At 43.6% G+C, this 23,681-nt stretch overlaps 2 protein-coding genes across 4 annotated transcripts in view; one reads left to right on the plus strand and one right to left on the minus strand.

Annotated features, from left to right (window-relative positions):
- HDAC11 (Histone deacetylase 11) overlaps window positions 1–22,385 on the minus strand; it is an 84,861-nt gene extending 62,476 nt beyond the window's left edge. Inside the window, exons 1-5 of one of the 2 annotated variants that reach the window (XM_077629495.1) lie at window positions 22,254–22,385; window positions 17,260–17,489; window positions 12,238–12,338; window positions 7,960–8,076; window positions 2,782–2,961 (exon numbers count right to left, since the gene is read on the minus strand). In XM_077629495.1, coding sequence (XP_077485621.1) covers window positions 2,782–2,961; window positions 7,960–8,076; window positions 12,238–12,338; window positions 17,260–17,449 — 588 coding nt within the window. In that variant the 5' untranslated portion in view covers window positions 17,450–17,489; window positions 22,254–22,385. Of the gene's footprint in view, window positions 1–2,781; window positions 2,962–7,959; window positions 8,077–12,237; window positions 12,339–17,259; window positions 17,490–22,249 lie in introns of both variants that reach the window. The other variant, XM_077629494.1, reaches the window with a different exon arrangement.
- Window positions 22,386–22,597: 212 nt separating this feature from the next.
- The window catches only part of LOC144096664 (uncharacterized), a 165,165-nt gene continuing 164,081 nt past the window's right edge, over window positions 22,598–23,681 (plus strand). The window contains exon 1 of one of the 2 annotated variants that reach the window (XM_077629498.1): window positions 22,598–22,773. The gene's annotated coding sequence lies outside the window, so the exon portion shown is untranslated. Of the gene's footprint in view, window positions 22,774–23,578; window position 23,681 lie in introns of those variants that run through there. The other variant, XM_077629499.1, reaches the window with a different exon arrangement.

The raw sequence follows: 23,681 nt of genomic DNA on the forward strand, positions 1-23,681 counted from the left end.
GGGAGTGAATGACAGAAATATTGCGGTTGGTGACACCTGTATTTCATTTTAATATTTTTTCTACCTTATAAAAAGTCTGTTTTCAATGAAAGTGGCATCTCTGTTATTAGCACATGGTAATCCACCGATACAATGAAGCCAACTTCTTTCCCCAGCGTCCCTTCAATGCGGCTGAGGTCCACAATGCTGACAAAAGTTTGAAGGCTTGATGTCCATGATGATGATTGGCAGTGACATATCAACTTCATCGTCCTTTGTGGAGCAATGTATTTCATAATATGAGTAAGCGGTGTCATCATGCACCAGAACTATGAGTTTTCCCACTCATTTTAATACCAGTACCAGCTAAATAAAACAATATTAGTAGCAACCAACTTAATCTATGTGCCCCATTGTTTAGTTCAAGTGCCAACCTATTTAATCCAAGAACGAGCAAAATTAATCCTGGTGGCACCATTTCTAATCTAGGTGCAACCAATTTTGATGTAACTCCAGTCAACAGAGCAGAAAATGTCAAGAATTAAGCAAGGCTCATCTGATATATACAGCCAAAGCCCGCGACTTGCTTCTTAAAGCCCGGTCGGTATTTCACACATTGGTAATGTGGCAGCGAAAAAAGCATGCAGTTTTTACTGGTTAAGTGGCCAGTCACAAGTGTCAGCATTCCAGTGTTAGAGTATGCATACCAAAGTAGGCTAACTTATCTTCTCTCTAACAATTAAGGCCCTTGTGCCAACTTCAGTTTTTACATTGTATTCCACGAGATATCAAGTCTAGCTGTTCTGAGCCACACTGAGATGTCACACCATAATTTCACCTTGCCAGGCACTGTCATATATGGGTACAATGACAACACCCGTATAATAAATGACACTTGCATGAAAACTATGACCTAGGTTGCCTTTCTCTTGTGCATGTGTGTACAGTGCACATATCACATTTATCTGCATAACAATGCACTTTTTTTTTCCAAAGTTCCCTGAAAATTTGGCGGTGTGTTCATTATGAGGAGTAAAATATTTATAAAGAAAATGAATCAATAAAAACAGGACAAGAAGACGCCTCCAGAATGGCTCACGTTCTAAGTAAAATAAAGTGTACCCTTCCGCACACTTTCCTCAACAAGTGAATAGTCAACGTTTATCTTAGACCAACATATATATACAGCTCGTGCTGCGGTCCATACTGCTGTCCAAAGAGTGCACAACTAGAATTCACTCTAGCATATCACTCGCCGCATTCACTGCAGAGTCCAATGGCAACAAGTTGCAGCAATTCTTAATAATTGGCAGATCAAATAGCAAAACTTTTTTGACAATTAAGGCGCTGTTGCTACTGGTTCTGTTTCCCCCTCGAGCGTTCTTACTGTCCCCTAGGGTGATGCGCAGTACTCTTGATGTTTGACCTAATGTGCTTTATGGTCTGCATATAGTTGTTTCGACCCTGAAAAATCCAGGCAGTGCTAAGCTTTGCTGCTTAGCGCACAAACTTTCCACAAAAGCCACATTACTGCCTGTAGACTGTGCTGTGCTGCTTTTAGGTGGTCAGACAAATGTCAGTCTGATTCCAGTGCCGATTGACTTCAAGGTCAGCAGTGTGTACGGCAAGGTGTTCTCTAGCTGCGGCAATGATGACTTTCTCGCTGTTGAGTATGGCGGCGGGTGAGAGCTTCTTTAATGGCTCCACGCCGTTATTTTATATATGACTGCAATGTCATGCTACGCGCAGCGCAACCATGCAATCACCTGCTCCTCTTAGCTTTAACTTCAGCTGCGTGACAGCTCTCTCATTATTTGCTTCTCTTCAGCTCTCTCTCAGGCCATCACTGTGCAGTGCTAGGCTCCTCTCACCCAGTTGACAGTCAAGCTCAGCACATGGGAGTGGCTCCATAAAACAGTTTTTGCTGTAAAAAGGATGCCAGCTAGCATTCACTGCCATCAGCAGACTGCACGCCAAAAGAAAGGGGTGCGTTCATTGTGTAAGGAAAAATGTTTCGCCTTCTGCTAGCAAAGGAGGGGTGCATTCAATATGTGAACGCGTTCATTACGTGAGTAAATATGGCACTGGACACCATGAATTCTCATTCATAAGCAGGGCCACCTGGCAGGCTGGCTTCCGTGTGGAGCCAATACACAACGTGCCAATAAACAGGGCATGGTTCACATGTGACTCAGCCCGTCTTTACATTTCAGTGACATGCACTGAAGCAAACATGCACACACAAACAAAATTCGCATGAATAGTAAGTCTAGAATTCCCAAACAAAGGTATATAGACTTGAGCATGACTGTGGATGTAAGCAAGGGCCGTTGTGTTATAGCTGTTGCTCCCTTGGCATACTACAAAACTAGAGAAGGGCTGGGGAGATGAGGCCCAGAAAAAAACATGATATGCATGGTTGTTTGGTTGTTAATAAATCATGCTAATTGGTTCTAGTATGCCTGAAATGACTGGCATAAAAGATGCATTGATTAGGCATAGAAACTACAGCCATAAAAAAAAAGTTACTTTTGAACCCTTTTATGCTTCATGACGTGTATGTTTTTGTAGCAATAGCTACATTAGAGTAGCTTTCCGAGCCTTCAGCATGGCGGCGCTGCCACGCTGTCACATGGTTGGTCACGTGATGCGGAGCAGCTGCTGGTGTCGCGGCACCGTGGCTGGTCACATGGTTGGTCACGTGACCAAGTTTCACTGAGCCAGCTGTAGCTATCACATCACTCCAGGTTTAACCAGTGCTAAACCATTACCAAATTTTTTTAGCGGGCCACTAACACATACCTGGTGTGCATCCAGGTCGACAACCATGACTCGCCGTATGTGTCCTTGCCGTTGCAGCTCACGTACAGCAAGTGTGATGTCAGCATAGCAGCAGAATCCACCTCCGCGGTGTGAACTCGCGTGGTGGAAGCCACCCCCGAGGTGGACCGCCCACCCATGTTCCAGGGCCAGCCGTGCAGCCTGCATGCCACTCGTTTGTCTAGGCTCACCCGTCCAAATTTTTGCCTCCCGTTGTATATGCAATCATGCTCTACATAAGCTGCAACACAATAGCAGCTGCTGGAGAATGCATTCTGGATTGCAGCTCTAAAATGCATGATAACGGGCTATATGTTCCAGGTGCACTAAAAAGTGCACTTTTACTCAGAGTGAATGAGCATTTTTAACTTCTACCAGACACACATTGCTCTCTAAAGCACCGAGCAGACTTCATGCACAACACATCCTGCATCTTGCATACAACTGTGAGGTGGCAGAAAATATCTGAGGGTGAAATTTCCGATACATATCACAGTGAAACTGATATTTACTACAGCAAGTATACACTCTTGCTGCAAGCAAAGAAATTTACTTTATAGTGCAACGTGACTTGTTCTTTCCTCATCCAAACAATATGGTGTTGGAATGGTCTTGTGCCCAACATATTGTTTACAGTTTTTTTTAATTACACCTTTTTGCATTGCATGCCAGATGTAAACAAACAACCCAGAAGGAAGCCTTCTGGTTTTATGCTGGGGTCTACTGGTCCCAGAAGGAAGCCTTCTGGTTTGCTACTGGTATTGAAATAGTCCCTGTAGGGATCCTCTTCTGTGTCTGAAGTGGGATCTACTGGTTCCTACAGAGAGTTTTGTTGTACGATTGAAAACTTTTTTTCTGTTATGTTGTAATGGTAATATTCCTCAATTAAAAAAATTTTTCACCTATATCTCTTCGAGTTTTTCTGCTAAAAATTGCAGAAATAGTGCTGAAATTTAATGAGAAAACTATGTTTATGAACTGTTCCCCACTAACACCTGTGGGATGCCCTTAATGAGGGAGTATATAAGCATGAGCTCATAGTAACAGTTTGTATCAACATGCGTGTATGTGTATGCGTGTATGTAATGCAGTGCTTTGTTGTCGGGCTTGTTGGCACTTGCTACTATTAAAGCTGTGTGTTCTCACTATAGCCAGATCTGCGTGGTTCTGCAGGGTGGCACATTTTAGTGTAGGTTGCTTCTATTTTCCTGAATTTTTGGAGTGTGCTTATTATATCATTAAGCAACTCTTCAAAACGTTTTGTAACTTGTCACAAAGGTTAGAAATCGATAATGACATATTACACGGATGTTTTAAATAAATGTTCCTGTTATCAGCATGCAGTTACTGGTTCCAGTGGCTACTGGTCCAGCGGCTGCTGGTCCCACTAGCTAATGGTCCCAGTAGCTAATGGTCCCAGCTGCTACAGGGAATGGGCCAATAAACGATTTGAACTAGGACCATAAAGAATTCCATTTGGATTGGACATTTTCACCTGGGAATCTATGCATTACTGATGGAGAAGTGATCCCCGCTGTAATGCCTGACAAGGCTATGCAGGTAACTAATAAACAAACAAATATCCAGTCCAGCTATAATATGACTGCAAGTCATATTGAGCAGGCACATACTATATGTATGACTGGCAATACGTATATATGAAATACCACAGTTCACGAGGTGTGGACCCACAAATGTGTGGGAAAGCATACATTTCACTGCAAAGAATAGAGGAAGGCATTTCTAGACTCGAGTGCAGTAACAGCCAAATCACTCGGGAATAAAATTCTTGGGACAATCTTTGCACCCCCAGAGTACCTGAACGTAGCAGAATAGTACATGTTGTGAAGCACCTTCATTTCAGTCTACTTGTATACATGACACCCACTAGAATTCCAACACTCATTTTGCACTCTCTAGATGATAATGACAATGCACTGTCTTGTATTTGCAAATAAAATGTTTGGCATATGCTTTCACTATGGCTGACTGTCAAGGTGAAAACCAGTTATTCACCTCAAAGGCAGCTGGAAATTCCTAACTGGTCAAACTAGCTTATAGAAATATTCCCGGCAGATCACAGCTGAAACCAGTACAAGATGGAATCAGCCAGGAATTGTTCCATACAATAGTTTCACTAGCTATGATTTTATCAGCTGGGAACTCTAACAAGCTGGAAAAAAAAAAAATCATCGGGTACAAAAGAAGTCAAATGAACCAATATTGGAAGACTTTCTGAAATGGGGACCTTGGTTAAGTTAGGTGAGGCCAGGCCAGCCTTGCAGTCATGTGTGCAGTTCAGTGGCTGTCCTCACCTGTGGGCCTCATCACATCAACTGTGCATACACTGTATACTTTGCACATGCTGTAATAAAGTACTTCACAAATAACCTTGTTCACTCGATGCCTGCCACCTTCTCTGTGCTGCATGATGAGTTGAGAAGCCTGCTATGGTGTTTCTTGTGTGTTGCAGAGTTTGGAGCTATGAATTGCGCACATTTAGGCCCACTGAGGTCCTAGTCTACCCTAGCTTTGAGGGTGCACGTCCACAAAGCCCTAACCCACAAAATCATGCAATACAAAAAATGACGCAGAATTTAGCATGGTTGGACCAAATGCAGATTAGGTGCACTAGCACTTTGGTTTCCATTTCTGTTCCAATCTTGGCTTTCACAATTCTCTACTTTAGATTCATAGATCCGTGGGAGTCCTTACAACACTCCTGGTGCATTGGTGGAGTGGTTAAACAATGCGCCCCATGCCTGCGGTGGCACGTGCTGCCACCGGTGGGGCTTGTGCAACCCAGGGTTACTCTTCCTGAGCAAGCTCTCGTGACCATGCAATCATTAATTGAACTGCCACCCAGCACGGTGGTCAGTTTGCTCACACTCCCGTGAGCAGGTTGTGATGACAAGGTCACATGACCTAGGTGGCCTACCTGGCACCTAGAGGGGCCACCTAGGTTGCTTCGTAGTATTTATTTATTTATATATTCAAATACCCTAAAGCCCCAACGGGCATTACATAGGGGGGAACAACAGTAAAAACAACGCAACAGAAATTTGCAATAAGTACAAAATTCTTTGGCTGGGAACATGTTGAAAAGCATCAAACACTCAAAGTATAAAGGCATATGGCAACAAACATTCAAGTTTTCTTAGAAAGCAGTGCTTCAACAGAAATGCAAAAAAAGAAGAATGGAAGGATGAAGGTTACAGCTCGAGGTGGCGTTTTAGGGTGGTTACATAGTCATTGGCAGCTGCAATGGTGCCAGGGAGAAGATTCCATTGACGGATGGCGAGGAGGAGAGGCGAATGAAAGAGGAGATTAGTTCTTGCAAATAATGGTTCGACTTTTAGTTGGTGATCAATGCGTGGGAATGTCCGATGAGCTGGCTTGATGTGGCACAATGCAAAGGATGAATGACTGTGATATAATTTGTAGAAAAATGACAGCATGCAAAGCATTCTCCGCTTTTCGAGAAGAGGTAAATTCAGAGCTTTGTTTATTTCAGTTACACTCGCTGATCGCGAGTAATTCTTAGATATGAACCGGGCGGCTTTATTTTGCAGAGCCTCCAATTTTGTTACCAGGTATTCTTGATGGGGGTTCTAAATCAAAGAGGCGTAATCCAATTTCGAGCATACTAATGTAGAGTATGCTAATAGCTTTGTGTCTGGATTAGCTAAACGTAGGTTACGTCTGAGGAAGCCGAGTGTTTTGGAAGCTTTGTTAATAATTGTATCGATGTTACTGTTCCATGAGAGGTCTGCTGCTAAATGCAACCCTAGATATTTTATGATCGGTGCCGATTCTACGGGCACATTGTTCAAAGTGTATTGACAAGGTTCGGCGCTAGATGATGTGGTAAATCTAACAACTTTTGTTTTTGAGGTGTTAATTTCCATTTGCCATTGTGTGCACCAATCATTAAACTTGTTAAGGTTTGATTGTAGACGAGTAGAGTCGGAAGGATCAGCAATCTGTCTGTATATCACGCAATCATCTGCAAATAATCTGACCGTGGAACTAAAGCAGAGTGGAGTAAAGCAGACTTCAGATAAAGATCACTAAAATCGCTGAGTGCAGGAGTCAGTGCAAATGCACCTTGCATAGTTGGCCATCAAGCCTGCCAGAAGGTTGCTCACAACCCAGTATGCAGGTTGCCACCTGCCCAGGTAGGTCACTTCCTTGAAAATGATCAGACAGTTTTAGTGCATTGGTGCCACCTGCCAGAGGCTTCAGACAGGCAATCGCAAAACCATTGAGTGTTAGCTTAGGTGCTAACACACAAAAACTGCCCCATTTTCAAGAAAGTGAAAACTGTGCTGTGGATCTCGCTGTTCCTACTGCTGCATTTAATATAGCTTATTAAACTGTTACATTATAAGCATGAGTCACGATGAACTCAGCTCAGCCACCATATCTGACCTAACCGCACATTCTGCCACATCTCTTAATGAAATCAACAGCGGAAGTACCAACTTCATAGCAGTACTACATTTGTAAATGGCAGATATTGCTGGACCCTTGCAGCATCCAGCAAATATGGGCCTCCATTCCAAGGAGCAGCAATCAGCTACCTGATGTGATAAGGGAAGTGGATGCTGATATGATAAGGACCAGTTGGGTCATGCATGGCTGCAAAAGGACAAATGGCACTGCAGGTGCTTTCCTTTCACCTACTGTCCTGTTTTTCACATTTTCATAATATGCTTTCTTACCTTCCCTTTCTGACTTTGCATGGAAAATGCTAGTCACCACATATGCTTGTATTTGTTCTTTCATAAAGTTCTTTCATGGGCTGAATCACTCGACCGCGGCGCAGCAACGAGCGTGCTCAACGGTCATCGAACAGAATGCGCGCCGCTCCTGGCCGTGCTCAATTTAAAGCCGATAGCGAGCTTTCTCAAGGTAAAGCATGCAAAGTTACAAGAACATTTTCGAACGAGGTAGAATCAGCTCCGCCTGGACGTGATCAATTAAGATAAATCTGGTCGCGTCTTGCATCCACAAAGTGATAAAGCGACGTGGCGGCAGCTTTGAAGAAACACTAAAGAGGTTCGCGGCAATATATCCATCTTTTACAACATAGTCACCACACCGCCAAAAGACAAATTTGGTGAAAGCACGGTTCAATCCCGCAATCAGGGCACTAACCAGGACAGTGCCGGCCGTCTGGTAGCGGAAGGGGCGCAGCACCCGCCTCTGCACCATGCAGTTGGGCAGCACAGCCATGAAGGGAACCTCGGTCACCGTGGCAACGTAGGCACTCCACTGCAAACCAACAGGGGAGGAGGAAAAAAATGAGGGAATGCGTAGAGATACGAGTTCTACAGCTGGGTCTTCAGTGGCTAAGGCATAGCTACATGTGCTGAGGAAAAGTGGGGAGGGTCACTTAGAGGGTCCTTGAAAAAGGTGTGTGAGGTTGGATATACTACACTTACATTATGTAGAGTACAGGCCACCGAGCATTCACGCCACACGCAAGAGCAAGCCGATCATTTACAATACATTTTTAAAAATTCACGCTTCTGCATCTCGTGGTGACCAGCGATATTGGGCTTTTACAAAAATCCACACGCAACGCTTCATGCAGCGCTCATTACGTCAGCAACAGAGGGCTATCTATCATTAGTTCTCCGTGCCAAATCTTTCTGACGTCACTCAGCTACCATGGACACGGCTGTAAGCTCCACCCCACAGGGAACTCCCGAGCACATCGGCAGCCGGTGGCGGGCCCAAGTTGCTGGGGCTGGTGGAAGAGTGCCGATATTTCAGTGCACAAAAGTGACAAGAGAAGAGGGAAAACCGCGAAGATGGGGAAATTTAAATTTTAAGTACAGATAACTCAGGCTCCACGAACTGCAGTAAAAAAAATTCTTGCTGGAGGATATTTGTGAAGTGGCATCCTATAACATCCTAGGTAAACCGCAACTTTATTCAGAGCCCCTTTAAGCTCTGCCTTTAAAGGATCCTCTTGCCCACTCAGACACGGACACTGTTTCCATATGTGAAAGACCACACAACATGCATATAAATCCCCGCTTTAACCCAGCCGTACGAATGCATGCGTGGCCTAGCGTTAGCATCTCTGACATGCAAACTGAGGGTCAGGGGTTCAGTTCCTGTGTAGGCTACACATGTACTGTTACTAGGAATACAGCGATGTATCTGCTGCACAGCAGCTTGAGAGGTGACGCTTGTAGCGTGAGTGGTCATCTGCTCTGTGTTTATATGAGAGTGAGGAGGAAGATAGTGGTGGATGGCCCATGCGCTTGGCACATTGTTTGCCGTTGCGCTGATCCCTGAAAATCTGACGCGCCACTGGTGTGGCTGGTGCCACCTATGGGAGCGTGTTGTAATAACCACAGTTTCAACCAATCTGGATTTTTCTGTCCCGCCGACATCAACGCCGACACTGTGACACGCCTTTACACTTTCGCATAAAAAGAGCACATATATATGAGCAATGGCAGTAGTGTTCAGACAGACACCAAGCTCATGGAATACCCATTAAAAGTAGCACAACTGTGGCAGCTCATACGGAGACATGTATAATTGATTGCATAATCGTTGGTGCCAAATGAAATTATGCTAATAATTCATGGAATAAGAACTGCTTCATGATTATGGTATGCACTGAAGACCCATGATGCACAGGTGGATCATGTCCTTGTCATGTTTGTGGCAGTGGCCTGCACTGCTAGGGCAGGACTTGTGGGGTAAACAGTGTGGTGACCAAGAAATGAATATTCCGGCAGGGGGAATTTAGTGAGTCTGTCCCATATGTAGCCCCTGGTGGCTGGAAAACCATCAACCGCTTAATGTCAGAGTGCCTAGCAGTGCGCTGTCCTTTCATGAAAGTGCCACCCACTCTAGACATGGTGTTTTGTTTCCCAGCCCCTATGCGTCTAGCAGAGACCAAGCAGCAGCAAGGCTACATATTTCCATCAATGGCACTCGATAGCCGTTGGCAGGACTGCTCTGTCTGCAGAGGAGTACTCACTGCATCTTCTTCATGTTAATTTACATATGGTTCAATAGTTTATCTCTTCTATTTTTTATTTTTTTCCCTCAGTGTTTCTTCTGAACGTAGCTCCCTATAGTACATCCTCCCTCGTGGCTTGTCTGTTTGGGTGGCAACTGCCAGCCAATTCCCTTTCTCCCTCAGGAGTGGCCACTTTGAGGAATCCCCCCATCAAGCAGTGGCCGTTCTATATGTGACATTAACATGAGCGAGTTGACATGGAGCTCAGTATTCGATATATGTGATCTACGCAAGTCTATTCCCACAGTTGATCATAGTACTACAGGCAACTATGTGCCCAGTTAGAAGTGCGCCAAATAGGATGCGACCTTGCACTTTGCCAATACCACAGAATGGCATGCATACTAGCTGTGCTCCAAAAACTTGTGTCAAGTACAAATTTAAGCTTAATTAGCAAATTAGACTGAGGCACACAACAACTTCACCTGAAAGCTTTGATATGCAAATGCAAGGTTGCCAAGAGAAGTTCAAATATTGCTCTTGCAGTTCATAAGCTGCCTCATTAAAGACCACAACGACGTCAAAAGTAAAACCATAGTAAAGATGAAACAATGCATTTTTAATATTGGTTGCTTAAACTAAAGGAACTACAAATTTTCCATTGATTACAACTAAAGCTGTAATATGCTAGTCTGAAAAAAAAAATCAAGGGACAGCAGAGACTCTTTGAAACATCCTCGAGTGAAATGACCATGCAGCTGAGCGCATTTTTGTCTGCAACGAAATGCAAGTGTATTACCGGTGAAGAGAGTAGCACCGGGTGCTTCAAATGGTTATATATGCATTAAAGTGATAGCCATAACAGTCAAGGCAGCTAATAACCAGGGTGACGATTCCCTGCTACAATTTCCAGAGAAAGAAAACTCTCTGCTGGAGCAAATAACGGAAAGCCTTAATTCCTGCCCCAGATGTGTTCCCACTTCCGCACCTATTTTGCTGGCTCCCCCTGCTCACAACTTCTGACTGGCCGCTTCTGATCTCTCCAAGACTACAAATCTCTTAATTCACCTCTTCCCTTTTCCAATGCTGTTGCTTAGCCAAAAAGTGCCCATATAGTTCACTAATGTATAAGTTCTCTTTATCTGTAGTAGTCCGATTTAATCAAGGGTTTTCCACACCACCTGATGGTTACAGTTCTGACTAAAACATAAGTTCTTTTGGACAGTGTACCCGCATAGCCTAAATTTAAGCATGCACCACCAGGCAGTGTTGTCGGTAACGCGTTACTTTTTCCGGTAACTTAGTAACGTACTCGTTACCAATTCGGAACTGTAACGGGTAACGTACTTACGTTAACATTTTTCGGTAACATGAGATGTCACGTTACTAGTTAGTTTTTGTTCCAGTTCTGACCCACTCCGCCCCCTTTTTTAGAAAAAAAAAGCGCAGAGCACCTAAAGTGACGTAAATAAACAAAATGTACAGCTGTTCCCGACAACCCTTGTTGGGGCTCGCATGCATGCCAGAAAACAGCTGCCCTTGGCAACGCAAACAACTAAAAAAAAGACAATAGCCATTAAGCACGAAACACCTGCACGAACATGCATTCACACACTTGCCTTCACCTACCTCCCCTTCTCAAACCACTCACACACACAAGTCTACAGAGTGGAAGCATGCCGAGCATTTTGGAACATCACATTTTTCAGAATTACTCTAAATTTGTTGCGAGTTCACCGATGTTTTTTTTTGTGAAGATAGAATTGCTGATGGAGTGTCGTTTTGTGTTTAATGCCACATTCAGAAGATGGCTTCTTCATGTGCAACAGACTTAGAATCCATCACATGTAACTCTACAGGCAACTTTACGCCACTATAACATTGCTAAGCTCCTGCACATTTGTGCAAAATATTCTCATTAAATCAGCATATCGTGTAAAATCGTTCATTGGGCTAGATGTTATATGTGAAATGTGAGCTTTATAAAATTGTTATCGTAAGTTCTTAAGGCGACGAAAACTTAAAATTTATATCCATGAAGTAACGGCAAAGTAACGTGCGGAACTTTTTTCGGTAACGGTAACGATAACACGTTACCTTTTTTTGTAGGTAACGTAGGCCGGTAACGCATTCCTTTTTTATTAACATCACGAGTAACGTATTTAGTTACTTTTTTTCGGTAACGCCTGCAACACTGCCACAGGGTAGCATTCTTGCCAGAAAAAAATCTGTAAATTTGACAAAGTTGTCTTCGCAAGCCACTCCCATTTTGAAGAAATGGCCACCCCATATGCACTGAAACACATAAAGGTTGTGTCGTGTAAACGTTTCGATAAATTCCAGTTATCTTATTTAAAAAAGCAACACAATTACGATAGGTATATCATGCTGTCAGGGCCACAAGATGAAGCACAGCAACTACATGCTAACAGTGTAATACTGCACACCTTGAGCTTGTTGATGTAGGAAGGTGTGTGCACAACCAGCAGCTCCTCATTGGTCGCCTCGTGGGGCTTGTGGAAGTTGTTGTCCGTAAGAAGGCCAGCTCCTGCAGCAAGAGCCATGTGTTAATGTGTCTGTGAATTCCCGCCCTTCATAGATGCATTCAGCTTACTCAGAATTCAGCTCCTCTTTTAGAAATGTTTACTGCGTTTAAGTCATGCATCCTTTCGCAATTCAAAGGAATAGTATAGAGAGCAAATTTTCATTGCTTGTTTTCTTCTTTGTAATGATGCACAAGACATTAGTATACATAAAGTACTACGCCGTTTCTTCTGCAGCCAGTAAATAATTTATACTGAATTTCTCCTCTCCTTCACGTCTGCTTCTGGTTTGAACAGCCAAACGATGGACATGATGTGGATGTTCTGTAGAGGTCATGTGAGATATGCTCAGTGAAGTATGCTGCTTCAGCGTTTTATTTTACTACAACACATAAAGTCTGCCTGCCTGTCCTAAGGGGCAACAAGGGTCTTGAAATCACAAAACTGACAAAAAAGTCGATTTTAAAAGTCATTCATGATTTTGAATTCTTTATTTGTCTGAAGTATGACTCCAAAAATAATGCTCAATTCCTAAGCATTAAAAAACAATAATCTATAAGAGTCGGAGGGCCCGAATTGGCAGTGTCCGTAAAACTTAGCGATTTTTGAGCTCTTGTTATTTTTGTTCAGTGCCTTTGCCCTATGGAAGTATTAATGTTTGCATCAACGGATGTCAGCAAACTATGGTTTTCTGCAGCAATACTTGAGCTACATCTTAAAGCTTCCCTTTTCTTTCCATTAAACTTGAAAGATGACCAGTGAAGGAAAATTTCGGCTGACCACTGGAAAATTATGTTTTTTTACAACTTTTTTATTTTTTCATAGTCAATAAAAAGTCATTATAGGCATTTTCTTACGTTTGGAATGTGTGGTACGTGGACTTTCGGAAATGCATTCATGTTCTTATAATAACTTTTTAAAGGAGAAATTACCATTAATGTGCTGTAAAAAATATAGCCTAAGTAGGATATGTTATTTTACAGTACCTTCCATTCCAGAGCAAACAACTGGAATTAAAATGTGTGCTTGAAATCAGCATTCAATACTTGCATGCTTTTCAGTAAGATAGCTTGAGAAATAAAAAGACAGTTTGAAGTGCATATCACAGTTTTTTCATGCATCTGAATATCCTATATACTGAAATTTGCTACCAAAGCCATCAGTGCACTACTGGAACAGAAACCTAAACAGCATATGAAAAGGAATTCAATTATAAGTTACAAGTCATGGGAGAACAGCAAGTGGTAATCCTTATTTATACTAAGGTCTGACGCAGCGTTTCAAAGAAGAATAAACACAACCAAAATTTGGTGCCTCTGTTCCTTTAATATTACAGTGCTACATTGGGGAGTGTAGTTGGAAGCAGCAAAGTTACATTGGTCTGAAATTTGCACGTGGTTGTATGTGGCTGACATAGGATATGAGTAACTAACAAACATAATATTGGAAGAGAATTTTGCCCTGCAGTTATGTTTCTGGTTGGTTACAATTTAGTTATGAAAACAACAGTGCCAAACAAGTTTAATTCACATAATTCTGCAGAAAACAAAAATTTAGATAAAAAGGAAGCAATTGGTTTCTGCTTCAAGACTTAATGAGTGCAAATGTATGTCAGATCAGGGCTGCACAGACCAAGTCAGAAGAGGTTAGGACTAATCTGTTATGTTTTGCAGTACTGAAGCACAAGGTTTATCAGAGCATACGCAGATGCTTTGTAGCGACAGCTACACTACACCAGCCACTTCACGAGGTCAGCGTGGCTGCGTGCTGAGCCGTGGCACCACCGCTCCACCAGCTGTGCGCATGCGCGGAGTGACGTCATAGCCTGCAGCTGGTGTGCGCGCTGCGCGCCTCGCCGCTGCGCCGACGGCAGAGCAGACGTACGCCGCCCGCCTCGTGGGTTGCGCGCATGCACGGAGTGACGTGAGAGCACGCAGCTGGTGTGCGCCCCGCATGCCTACATTATGCTAGCATTTCGAGCCTTCAGCGTGGTGGCGCCGTGGCCACCGTGGCAGCTGCCGGCGGCGCGGTGCGCCGGCAAAACCAAGTGGTGGAGGAGTGGAGAGGGTGAGAGGGACATAGAGTGAATCCACGTCCAGGGACGAATATGAAGAATGAACGCCCAGCGAAACGCAGTGGCGAAAGACTGACTTTGCAATTCGACTAAGCGAGTTCCACTTGGCCAGCTGTCGCTATCGCGTCACTCCAGGTTTAAACAGCTAAACCACAGCCATTTTTTTTGCTGTTACTCTGGCATATAACAGCCCTGGTGGGAAGCTAAAGGGCAACTCTAGCATTTTTTTTACCTCCACGGATTTTATTAAGAATAAATTCAAGGCACGTTTTGTGTAGTTTTCAGGTCTTTGTGCAAAATTTTCCAGCCAAGTGGTGTTTTATTGCAGGACAAATGAGCTTCAATATTTCCCATTTCGTGGCCTAAATTGTGGTGAATTCTAGGGGCAGCGTTGTGCATCTGACATCACATTTTTTAAGCTCATCGACGTTCACTCTGCATTTGTTGAAGGACAGAATTTCGTGCTTGTTCTTGGTCACTTCAGACAACTATGACCCAAGCTGTCACTTACAGTCACCAGACTTTAGCAAATCAATGCGCACATGATAGGTTTTGAGACAGTATCCGTGACACCATGCATGCACAGGTTGGTCTGTCAGGACATCATAGTTTGGGCCGTAACTCAGTTTCGCCTTCGGTTTCCTGGTTTTTGGATATTTTGAAATGCTTCCACTCGGTATTCTGGAAAACAGCTTTTTTCTTACAGAAGGGACTCGATCTAAGGAATGCGACGTGATTATCGACTCGAAATGTTCAGAAAGCCTGCAGCTGCCTTTAATTTAAGGAAGCTATGACCATAAGCAGTTGGCTGTCTGAAGGAGTTGATCATCATCTGACAAACATGTACATACTGAGAATTTTCTGCACTGTAATATTTCTTCCCAAAACAAGGTAACATTTGAAAACTTCCAAGCATCGACACTAACCCTTGATATATTTTTCTTTCCTCTGTTTGTCTGGAAACAGCAGCCCGCAGCTTTTTAACATAGCACTTGCAACAAGAAATGGCCAGGGAAGTTAGGCCACATTTGTGGGGCTTAAAGATCCCAAGGTGGTAAAAATAAATCTGGAGTTCTCCACTATGACGTCGGCCTTTACAGCCAATAGCCAGCTTTGTGACTTTAACACGGTCACTGCACATCGTGGGTCACCGGTGACTCACATCATGTATTCCTGCTGTGCAGCACCAATACTGTGTGGCGTAATTTAGGCTTCGGGACACGCGGATTTTTCAAACAGCCTGCAAAAAACACAAATACCAGGTAGCTGTTTCCATCTATTTTTGGCTCCAATAAGTTGGTTTCGGTGGAGGCTCACTGGTGGGTCAGGATGCGTTCAAGAATATCTATAGGCTGCTCACTGGTGGGCCACAACGCATGGAGACTAGGGCCCCGAAAATCACTGCTGCAATGAACGTGAACAGTGAACAAATGTAAAGTATAGTACAGACACGAAATTTTTAGTTGCATTTTCTGCTTTTGGTATGGATGTGTGTTAGTATACATGAGGCACCACGTGGTAGTCACCTATGGTGGCTAACTAATTTATAATGAAATTTATTCTTTAATGTTGTTCTGTTTTTGGTTCACTAGCCAAATGATAGCCGTGTCAAAGTTTAATAGGTCACGTGAGGCATGAAAAAACTGCAAAATAATTGCTGCTTGCTATATTAATTTCCTTCGTCTTCTTTCTCTTGGTGTCCCCTGTAGCAGTGCTTTCGAAAGTTTTAAAATGATGTACCAACTCGCTCAACTGTCCGTGTTACTCCAATTAATTTCCTGCAACCATTAAGCAATCCTGCTTCAAGAGCTGGAACAAGAGTGAATGATGAAGCAGCGGTTACATCACATTTTTCTTGTGCCTCGATAACTAAGAAAGAATTTTGATATCATGGCCTATATTCGATCAGTGAAACTGAGAGAGCATGAAAGAATAAATTCATATATAAACTATTTAGCTGTTGCAGGTGAATATCATGCTGTGATCAGTGTACAGGGTGTTTCACCTCAGACTTTACGCAATTTTTAAAAATAGGCTCTTAGAGTTAGAAGAGGGCTTTTTTCGGCATATCATTGTTGGTGGTGTAGTACATCAGAATACATGCAAGACATGCTGACTAGCAAAGCTGGTTAAGAAATATATAATGGTTAACTTTAAACTTTAAACCTCAGGCTCCTTGATTATTGAGAGGCAGTCCACCATAAGTAATATCCATATCAGTTTTTAGAATTTCGAAAATTCGGCTCCCTTCAGCGGTATGGCCCAACAAATTTTGGATATTTCAACGAGTTACGTGCACTGCAGAGGTTGCTTTGACTGCCAGCTTCTTGAAAGCACATGTATTTTGGCTCGATGTAGCCAAAACTTGTTGGGCCACAATGCTGAGGGTAACCGCTCGCATCTTTGAAATTCTAAAAACTGATATGGATATTACTTGCGGTTGGCTGCACGCCTCTCAGGAATTAAGGATCTTAACAGTAGTTGTTAAAAAGTTAACAATTGTTCGATATTAGTTAGCCAGCCTGCTAGCTATCAAGTCTCACCTGTCTGTATTCTGATGTACTACACTGCTGATAATGCTATGCCGAAAAAAGCGGTCCTATAACTCAAAAAGCCTGTTTTTAAAAATTGTGTAAAGTCTTAGGTGAAACACCCTGTATACTGATATCTTATAAAAAGGGAGTAATTACTCATTGGCATCCACCCAAGCGCAGCCATATGGCTTACGCATATCATTGCCAACAACAAAAGACGCAACCAAAATTCAGCGTCTACTTCTTTAGGTTCAATGATTCCAGCAAGGATCATCTCTAGTCGACGAACGTGGCACCATTCAAGGCACACCAACTCACTCCTGAGCGCTGCGAACACCTTGCCCCACTTCCCCGCATCGAAGGGGTGCACTTTCTCCAGGCCATAGAAGGAGATGTTGTAGGCATCGCTGTACACGATGGGCAGCTTGTCCTTGTCTGCATAGCCCTCAGGGTGGCACTCTGCACCACCCACACTGCGCTCTGACGAACTGTGACCCGAACCGCGCATGTCTACTTGGCTGGGATCGAGATCCAACTGCCGCAGTTTCCTGTAATGGGCACCATAAGAAAACATAATGCGGTTAAGTGGCGCAGTTCCCAGGTAGGTGTCTGAGATGAAGAACACCTCACCCCACCAGTTTCATACAGTGTTGTGACTCTCACGTAACTGATTGACTCGAAAACATATTAAAGCTTGCAATCATGTATTGCACAGGTGACAAGATACAAAGGTGTTTTCTTGCCTACAACCCAAAAAAATGTTAATTTTGCTCCGAATCAACTCCCGCCATTTGCTAAAACTTTTGTTCAGAATTAGCCACTCCCAATGGCTGGTTTTGAAATAAAACACAAAGAGGGTCATCACTCGGGGATACATGCACTTTCACACTGACATTCATTGGTCCATCACTTAAAATACAGGTAAGGAAACAATCTTGGTGGGGGAGTTGAGATTTTGTTCTCATCGCCAGCTGTCTGTATCAGCGACCCTGTCTATAGTCCAGACAGTGAGTTTCCACCTTAATGTGGCAAATATACATTGAAAAAGTTTGGTCCCCAGAATAACTATCCACAATTAGAGTCGTCCATACTAATGGCCATTGTATTAACAGAAAACGAGTGTACCACAAAAATTTTTCTGTGATGATCTAGTCTCCGAGTTATCAGCAGTTAAATATTGTCCCCATATCCGGATAAAAATGGATACAAAATTTCAGATGGAAAAGCACATTTCCAGCTTCATTTCCTGCTGAATTTGTAGCAGAAAATGGTGTCTTCCAGCTTGAACTTTAGAAGAGATTCCAGCTGGACCTAAATGAGAGTGGAAATTTTCTAGCTGGACACACTTTCCAGCTCAACAATCCAGCTGAAAACAGATGTCACTCCAGCTGGGATTGCATATGGTTTCCAGCTGGCAGGGCATGATCTACAGTTCAGTAATCCAGCTGGAAATGGAAACTTCTTTCATGTTAGTTGGCACTGCCAAGGCTTCCCTTCTTCCTCCATCCTTCCTGCAGCTAGGCTGAGCTACCAGTCATCATTATTAGCAATGTAATATGCTCATGATGCTCCGCAGAGCTTTATTTTATGAAGCTAAAAGTTGCAGTCTCTCTGCTGTGATATGCGATACTAGTGGCAATAAAATGATAGCAATTAAGACAAGGGAAAAAAGGGTGGGTTTGAAATAGCACAGGAAACGAAAAACAACAACTCTTTCTTCTGTAAATGATAGAGCTGCTGCAACTTCTTCATGTATAGTGATCTATAACTGATCTTTCCTCCTCTTGGTATGGAAATCATAGCTTCTTTTTATTCTATATTTAATTATACGCGACTCACTCACTCTATTTGATGCATGCATGCCCAGTCAGAAATAACAACTTGGTTTCCAACTGATTCTTCCAATATGAGTTGAATTCGAATACAATTGGCTCCATTTGAGATTGTGGTTCAAACTGGATAGCACAAATGGACTTTCTTATTGAGCAGGTGGGTTTCGAATGGTTGTCTAAGGGACTCAAATGGAATGCGACTGGTTCTAATTTTACAGTCCAAATGAACTCCCAACTGGAAACAGGTGGTATTTCTTCACGTGCATTATGCATGCCAGAAAAACAATTTCAAACCACTTCCAAGTGATTTCAACGAATGCTTGAATTGCCGCGAATTCACTTCATTGCAAACTGGGCTGAGCGCCTAGCTCGCAGTCCCCAAGTCACTGTACTTCCCTTTGCTTTACCTGACTGTTACAAAAGATGTCATCATCATCATCATCATCAGTAGCAGCCCACACTCCAAACATGAATATGCCTATATATGGGAGAGTAAAAATGGGAGCAAGCTATCATCTAGAACGCTCCCTTTTACCAGAGAGTGTGCTTGAGGACTCTATTTTTACTCACTCTGTTTAGAGTTCAACTATGCCCACTCTATGACAATTAAAGGCTATACGTTGAATTAATCTTGTTCTATGCCAGCTGCGGCTACTCATTATCTCTGCAAACTTGCTAATCTCTCCTGCCCATCTGACTTTTTGCCGCCCCAAAAAGGATTTAAGCCTGTACAAATATTTCGCAGTGTATTTTGCACAACATATATGGGAGGTATGCAGACTTTGTAAATATCACCCGGATGCTCTCTGCTTGACTACAGAACCTCATTGTTTTTCAGATAGTTATTTCCACATGGCCACATCCCAGATGGTCCAATCAGCTCACTTCATGAGAAACACAACTATAAAATTCAGATGGTACCAATGGAAGTGTTTTTAGGGAATCCCAGGCAGAGTCAATTTGTAATAAGCAATACTCATTAGCATCCACCAAAGCGTATAGCCATACAGCTATAAAGAAAAGCTATACAGCTTTAACAGAAACTCACAGTTGATGAAAAATTCAACCTGGTCCAGGGTTCGAATCCGGGACCATTTGCCTATCCAGGGCAGTTGTTCTACCATATGAGCTAGCTAGCTGACGACGACGATTAGCAGAAGCAAGGCAAGGCTAAATTGATTAACAACCCGAAGTGTGAACGGTGTTAATCAGATATGTGTTTTAGGGGAATCCCCCAAGGTGAAATAATTAAATTTGTAATAAGAGAGTGAGTGCTCATTAGCACCAAGCCAAGCTTAATTGCCCCTGACAAAGACGAAATTTTTTTTCAAATGCTCTTTGTAGCTGTATCTTTGCACTTTGCTAGATGCTAATGAGTATACTCACTTTCTTATTGCAAATTTACTCCACCTTGGAGGCAACTTTAGGATTCTATTAAAACACAACAGATGACCTCTGTTCCCGCTTCGAGTTGTTGAAAAATTCGGCCTTGCCCTGCCATCTGCTAGCCTTCTAATAGAATTATCTCGGTACAGCTGCCCCAGACATGCAATGCATGGTCCCAGGTTCGAACCCTAGACCAGGACTAATTTTTCTTCAACTGTGAGGTTCCCATGAAAGCTCCTTTGTAGCCATATATGGCTGCACTTCGGTGGATGCTAATGCAATGGAAATTTCCAAGCTGGAAAGAAGTGCTTCTTTTTCTACTGAGGTGGACCCTAGAACTGTGTTCTGCATATTTTCGTGCGTATAAATAGATATCCTTAAAATTGAATGTTTAACTTCAAAATATGTCAACCATATATGAATACCCGGCTAGTTAATTTCTCTTATGGCGACGAGGCCATAATCCTGATTAGGCGCAATTAATATATACATGCCTGGTGCAGAACATGTTTCATTTAATTAAAGAATTATGGAATTACATATATACTTCTCCCCCTAATATACAGTATTGTGCGTTTTTATCGCTGACACTTTCAAAAATTTCCCCGCCTCAACCGCTGGCTCGTTTGCGGTGAAACTGCACACAGAGCTTGCGTATTATAGTAACTTTTATATCGTAGTAAGTTTGACAACGGTACTTACTTAGTTGAGCCGTGCATGATGCGAAAACATAATCGTCTACGTAGAGATCGGCAACCAAAACCCGCAGACGACGCTTTCTCGCTAAATGGCGGCGGTGGCGCCATCTGTTTGCGGTAGCGCAAAGCGTCACGACAAGGCCGTCGAGGAGAGCGTTGCTAGGAGCGCGGGCCGTCTGAATATGCCGTTCCTGTCGTTTCGTCTGCCTCTATTGAAGCGCTTACAACATTTCCGACTAATTAAGCGGAAAAATATCAGAACAAATGATTTAACGAGGCTTTACCTTTTAAAGAATATTGTTTGCAATGCTCGCCTCGGCGGCCTTGTCAGGCCTTGTCGTGACGGTTTCCACTGCCCAAAACAGATGACGCCACTGCCGCCATTCAGCGAAAAAGCGTCGTCTGCGGGTTTTGGCTCGCCGATCTCTCGTAGACGCTTACGTTTTCGCATCATGTGCGCCTGAACTAAGTAAGTAAGTACCATTGTCAAACTTGCTACGATACAAAAGTTACCATAATACGCAAGCCCTGTGTGCAGTTTCACCGCAACCGAGCCAGCGGTTGAGGCGGGGAAATTTTTGAAAGTGTCAGCGATAAAAACGCACAATACTGTATATGAAGGGACCACGCTGGCAGAAGACCTCCTGAATACAATAGCTAAAATGTTGCACTATGACGTACGTCACATTAATCATACACAAACGCACTGTATAAATATGCAGATTGTAAATTATACAACAATTCTATCGATCGAGCATATAAGCGCGCTAAGGAATTAACAAAATGAGTAAAGGTACGTGCCAGCAGGCTCTACAATAAGAGCTGTAAATAGACCAAGCATGGCACCAAAACTTTGTGGGCGCGTGTTGGTATAAATAAATTATTTTGAGCCCCCTCGCTGACTCGGAAGTTGCGCGCGCTACTGCGCATCGCTTCGCAAGGTCTGAATCGATACCTTTTTTGGATGGGTACTAATCACGCAGCTCTAAGGACTCTAATTAGAGGCGAGTAAAACTGAGTCTAGCTGACAGACCTGATAAGTCTCGTTAGTAAGCACACGCATATTTGTACACACAGCGCGCGGCTCCCCGCATAAACTGCCAGAGCGCGGGACCTTAAAAAACGCCTCGGCAGGTGACGATCCATCGCTGCATCAGTCAGCAGGCAAGCTATGTTGGACTTGGAAAACTGGTTGTCTCAAATATGAGCACACCAGTCTGTTGACAACAAACAGCGTTTCAGGAGAACGCACACGCAGTATCAAAGACCGACCGCGCGAGCTGGCGCCAAAACCGAAACCACTTGCGCGGCGCACATTGCAAAAGCGTTGACGCAAAGTGCACACGTTCGCGCGCTTCTCTGGTGTCAAGTAGGGCGTTGGAACAAACTCACGAACTTAGGTGCGTCGCAGGACCTCCACACATGGCTCCGACATGACTGTGGAACCAGGAAAGCAGGCAATCGCGCTCGATGAAGCCCACGGACATGGGCGCAAGCAGCGACGTTCGTCTTCTGCTGCTGTTTGTTTTCTTGCGTCAGTGTTGCCACTTGCCATGGTAAACATGCGTCAAGCCTTTGCAACAAGGACTGTATGATATGGTAACAATTATTTGTGTGCTATCTTTGTGAGCTCTAAGCAAAAAAAAATGAATGTATAAATGTTGTAATAGGCTTAGAACATCGGCATTATAAAAGTGAAGATTACGCCACCACGCTGAGATCGGCACCGTCACTGCCACTGTCATCACGCGTGGCGCATGGCGGTCTGGATGGCACAGGAGTATGGTGGCTAGTAACCGGAGTAACCGGAGTGTGCGAAATTTAGCTTTGTGAGAAGCGTGTGAGCTGTAGCAGCTTTGTCTGAGCTTAGGGTGCGTTGCGGTTCCTCGGAGCCTAGCAGACAACGTAGTTTTCAGGTAAGCGGGTAGTTTTACGCCGGTAGCTTTCCTGTGTTACCGTAAAAAGAGAAAAATGCTGGGGCCACTCATCGCCACTTTCAACAAAAACGGTCGGCATGGTAGCGTGCTGCAAACTGATGGGCGCTAGGGGCAACGTGACCGCGTCGACGTCGCATGGCTTATCTCTGTTAAGTGATGAGGCACTACGCGCGGAAGCTGCGTAAACGCGCAGGCCTTTAGGACTTTCTGGCATCGGCGCGCTTGTCCTGTCACGATCGTTTCTTGCACCGCTTGTTCTAAGGGAGGATTAAAATAAGGAAGTTCTAAGGGAGGATTAAAATAAGGAAGTAATTACTCATTGGCATCCACCCAGGCGCAGCCAACGGCTACAATGCAAAGCTATACAGCTTTCTCGGAAACTTCGTAGTTAAAAAAAAATTCGTCCTGGTCTGGGGTTCGAACCCGGGACCACCGCTTCACCGGAGCAGTCGCTTTACGAGCTTTGTTAACCAGGACATCAAGCTTATGGTAGGGCGAGATCATCAATAACTCTAAGTGGGAGTGGTGTTGGTCAAATGTTTAGGGGAATTCCCCAAGGTGGAGTAAATTTGTAATAAGGGAGTAATTGCTCATTGACATCCACCCGAACGCAGCCATACGGCTTCAAAGGAAAGCTATGCAGCTTTCTCTGAAACTTCGCAGTTAAAGAAAAATTCGTCTTAGTCGGGGCTCAAACCTGGAACCACCGCTTCACCGGAACAGTCGCTCTACCAACTGAGCTAACCCTGGCGGTAAGCTTATGGTTGGGCGAGCGCGAATTGATCAATAACTCCACCTTGGGGGATTCCCCTAAAGATTTGACCAACTAAGGGAGGATTGTTTTGTACTAGCGTCCACTCGCTTCGTCTTCGTTTGTGCTAATAAGG

This window comes from Amblyomma americanum, chromosome 7, assembly GCF_052857255.1.
Source record: "Amblyomma americanum isolate KBUSLIRL-KWMA chromosome 7, ASM5285725v1, whole genome shotgun sequence".
Lineage (NCBI taxonomy): Eukaryota > Metazoa > Arthropoda > Arachnida > Ixodida > Ixodidae > Amblyomma > Amblyomma americanum.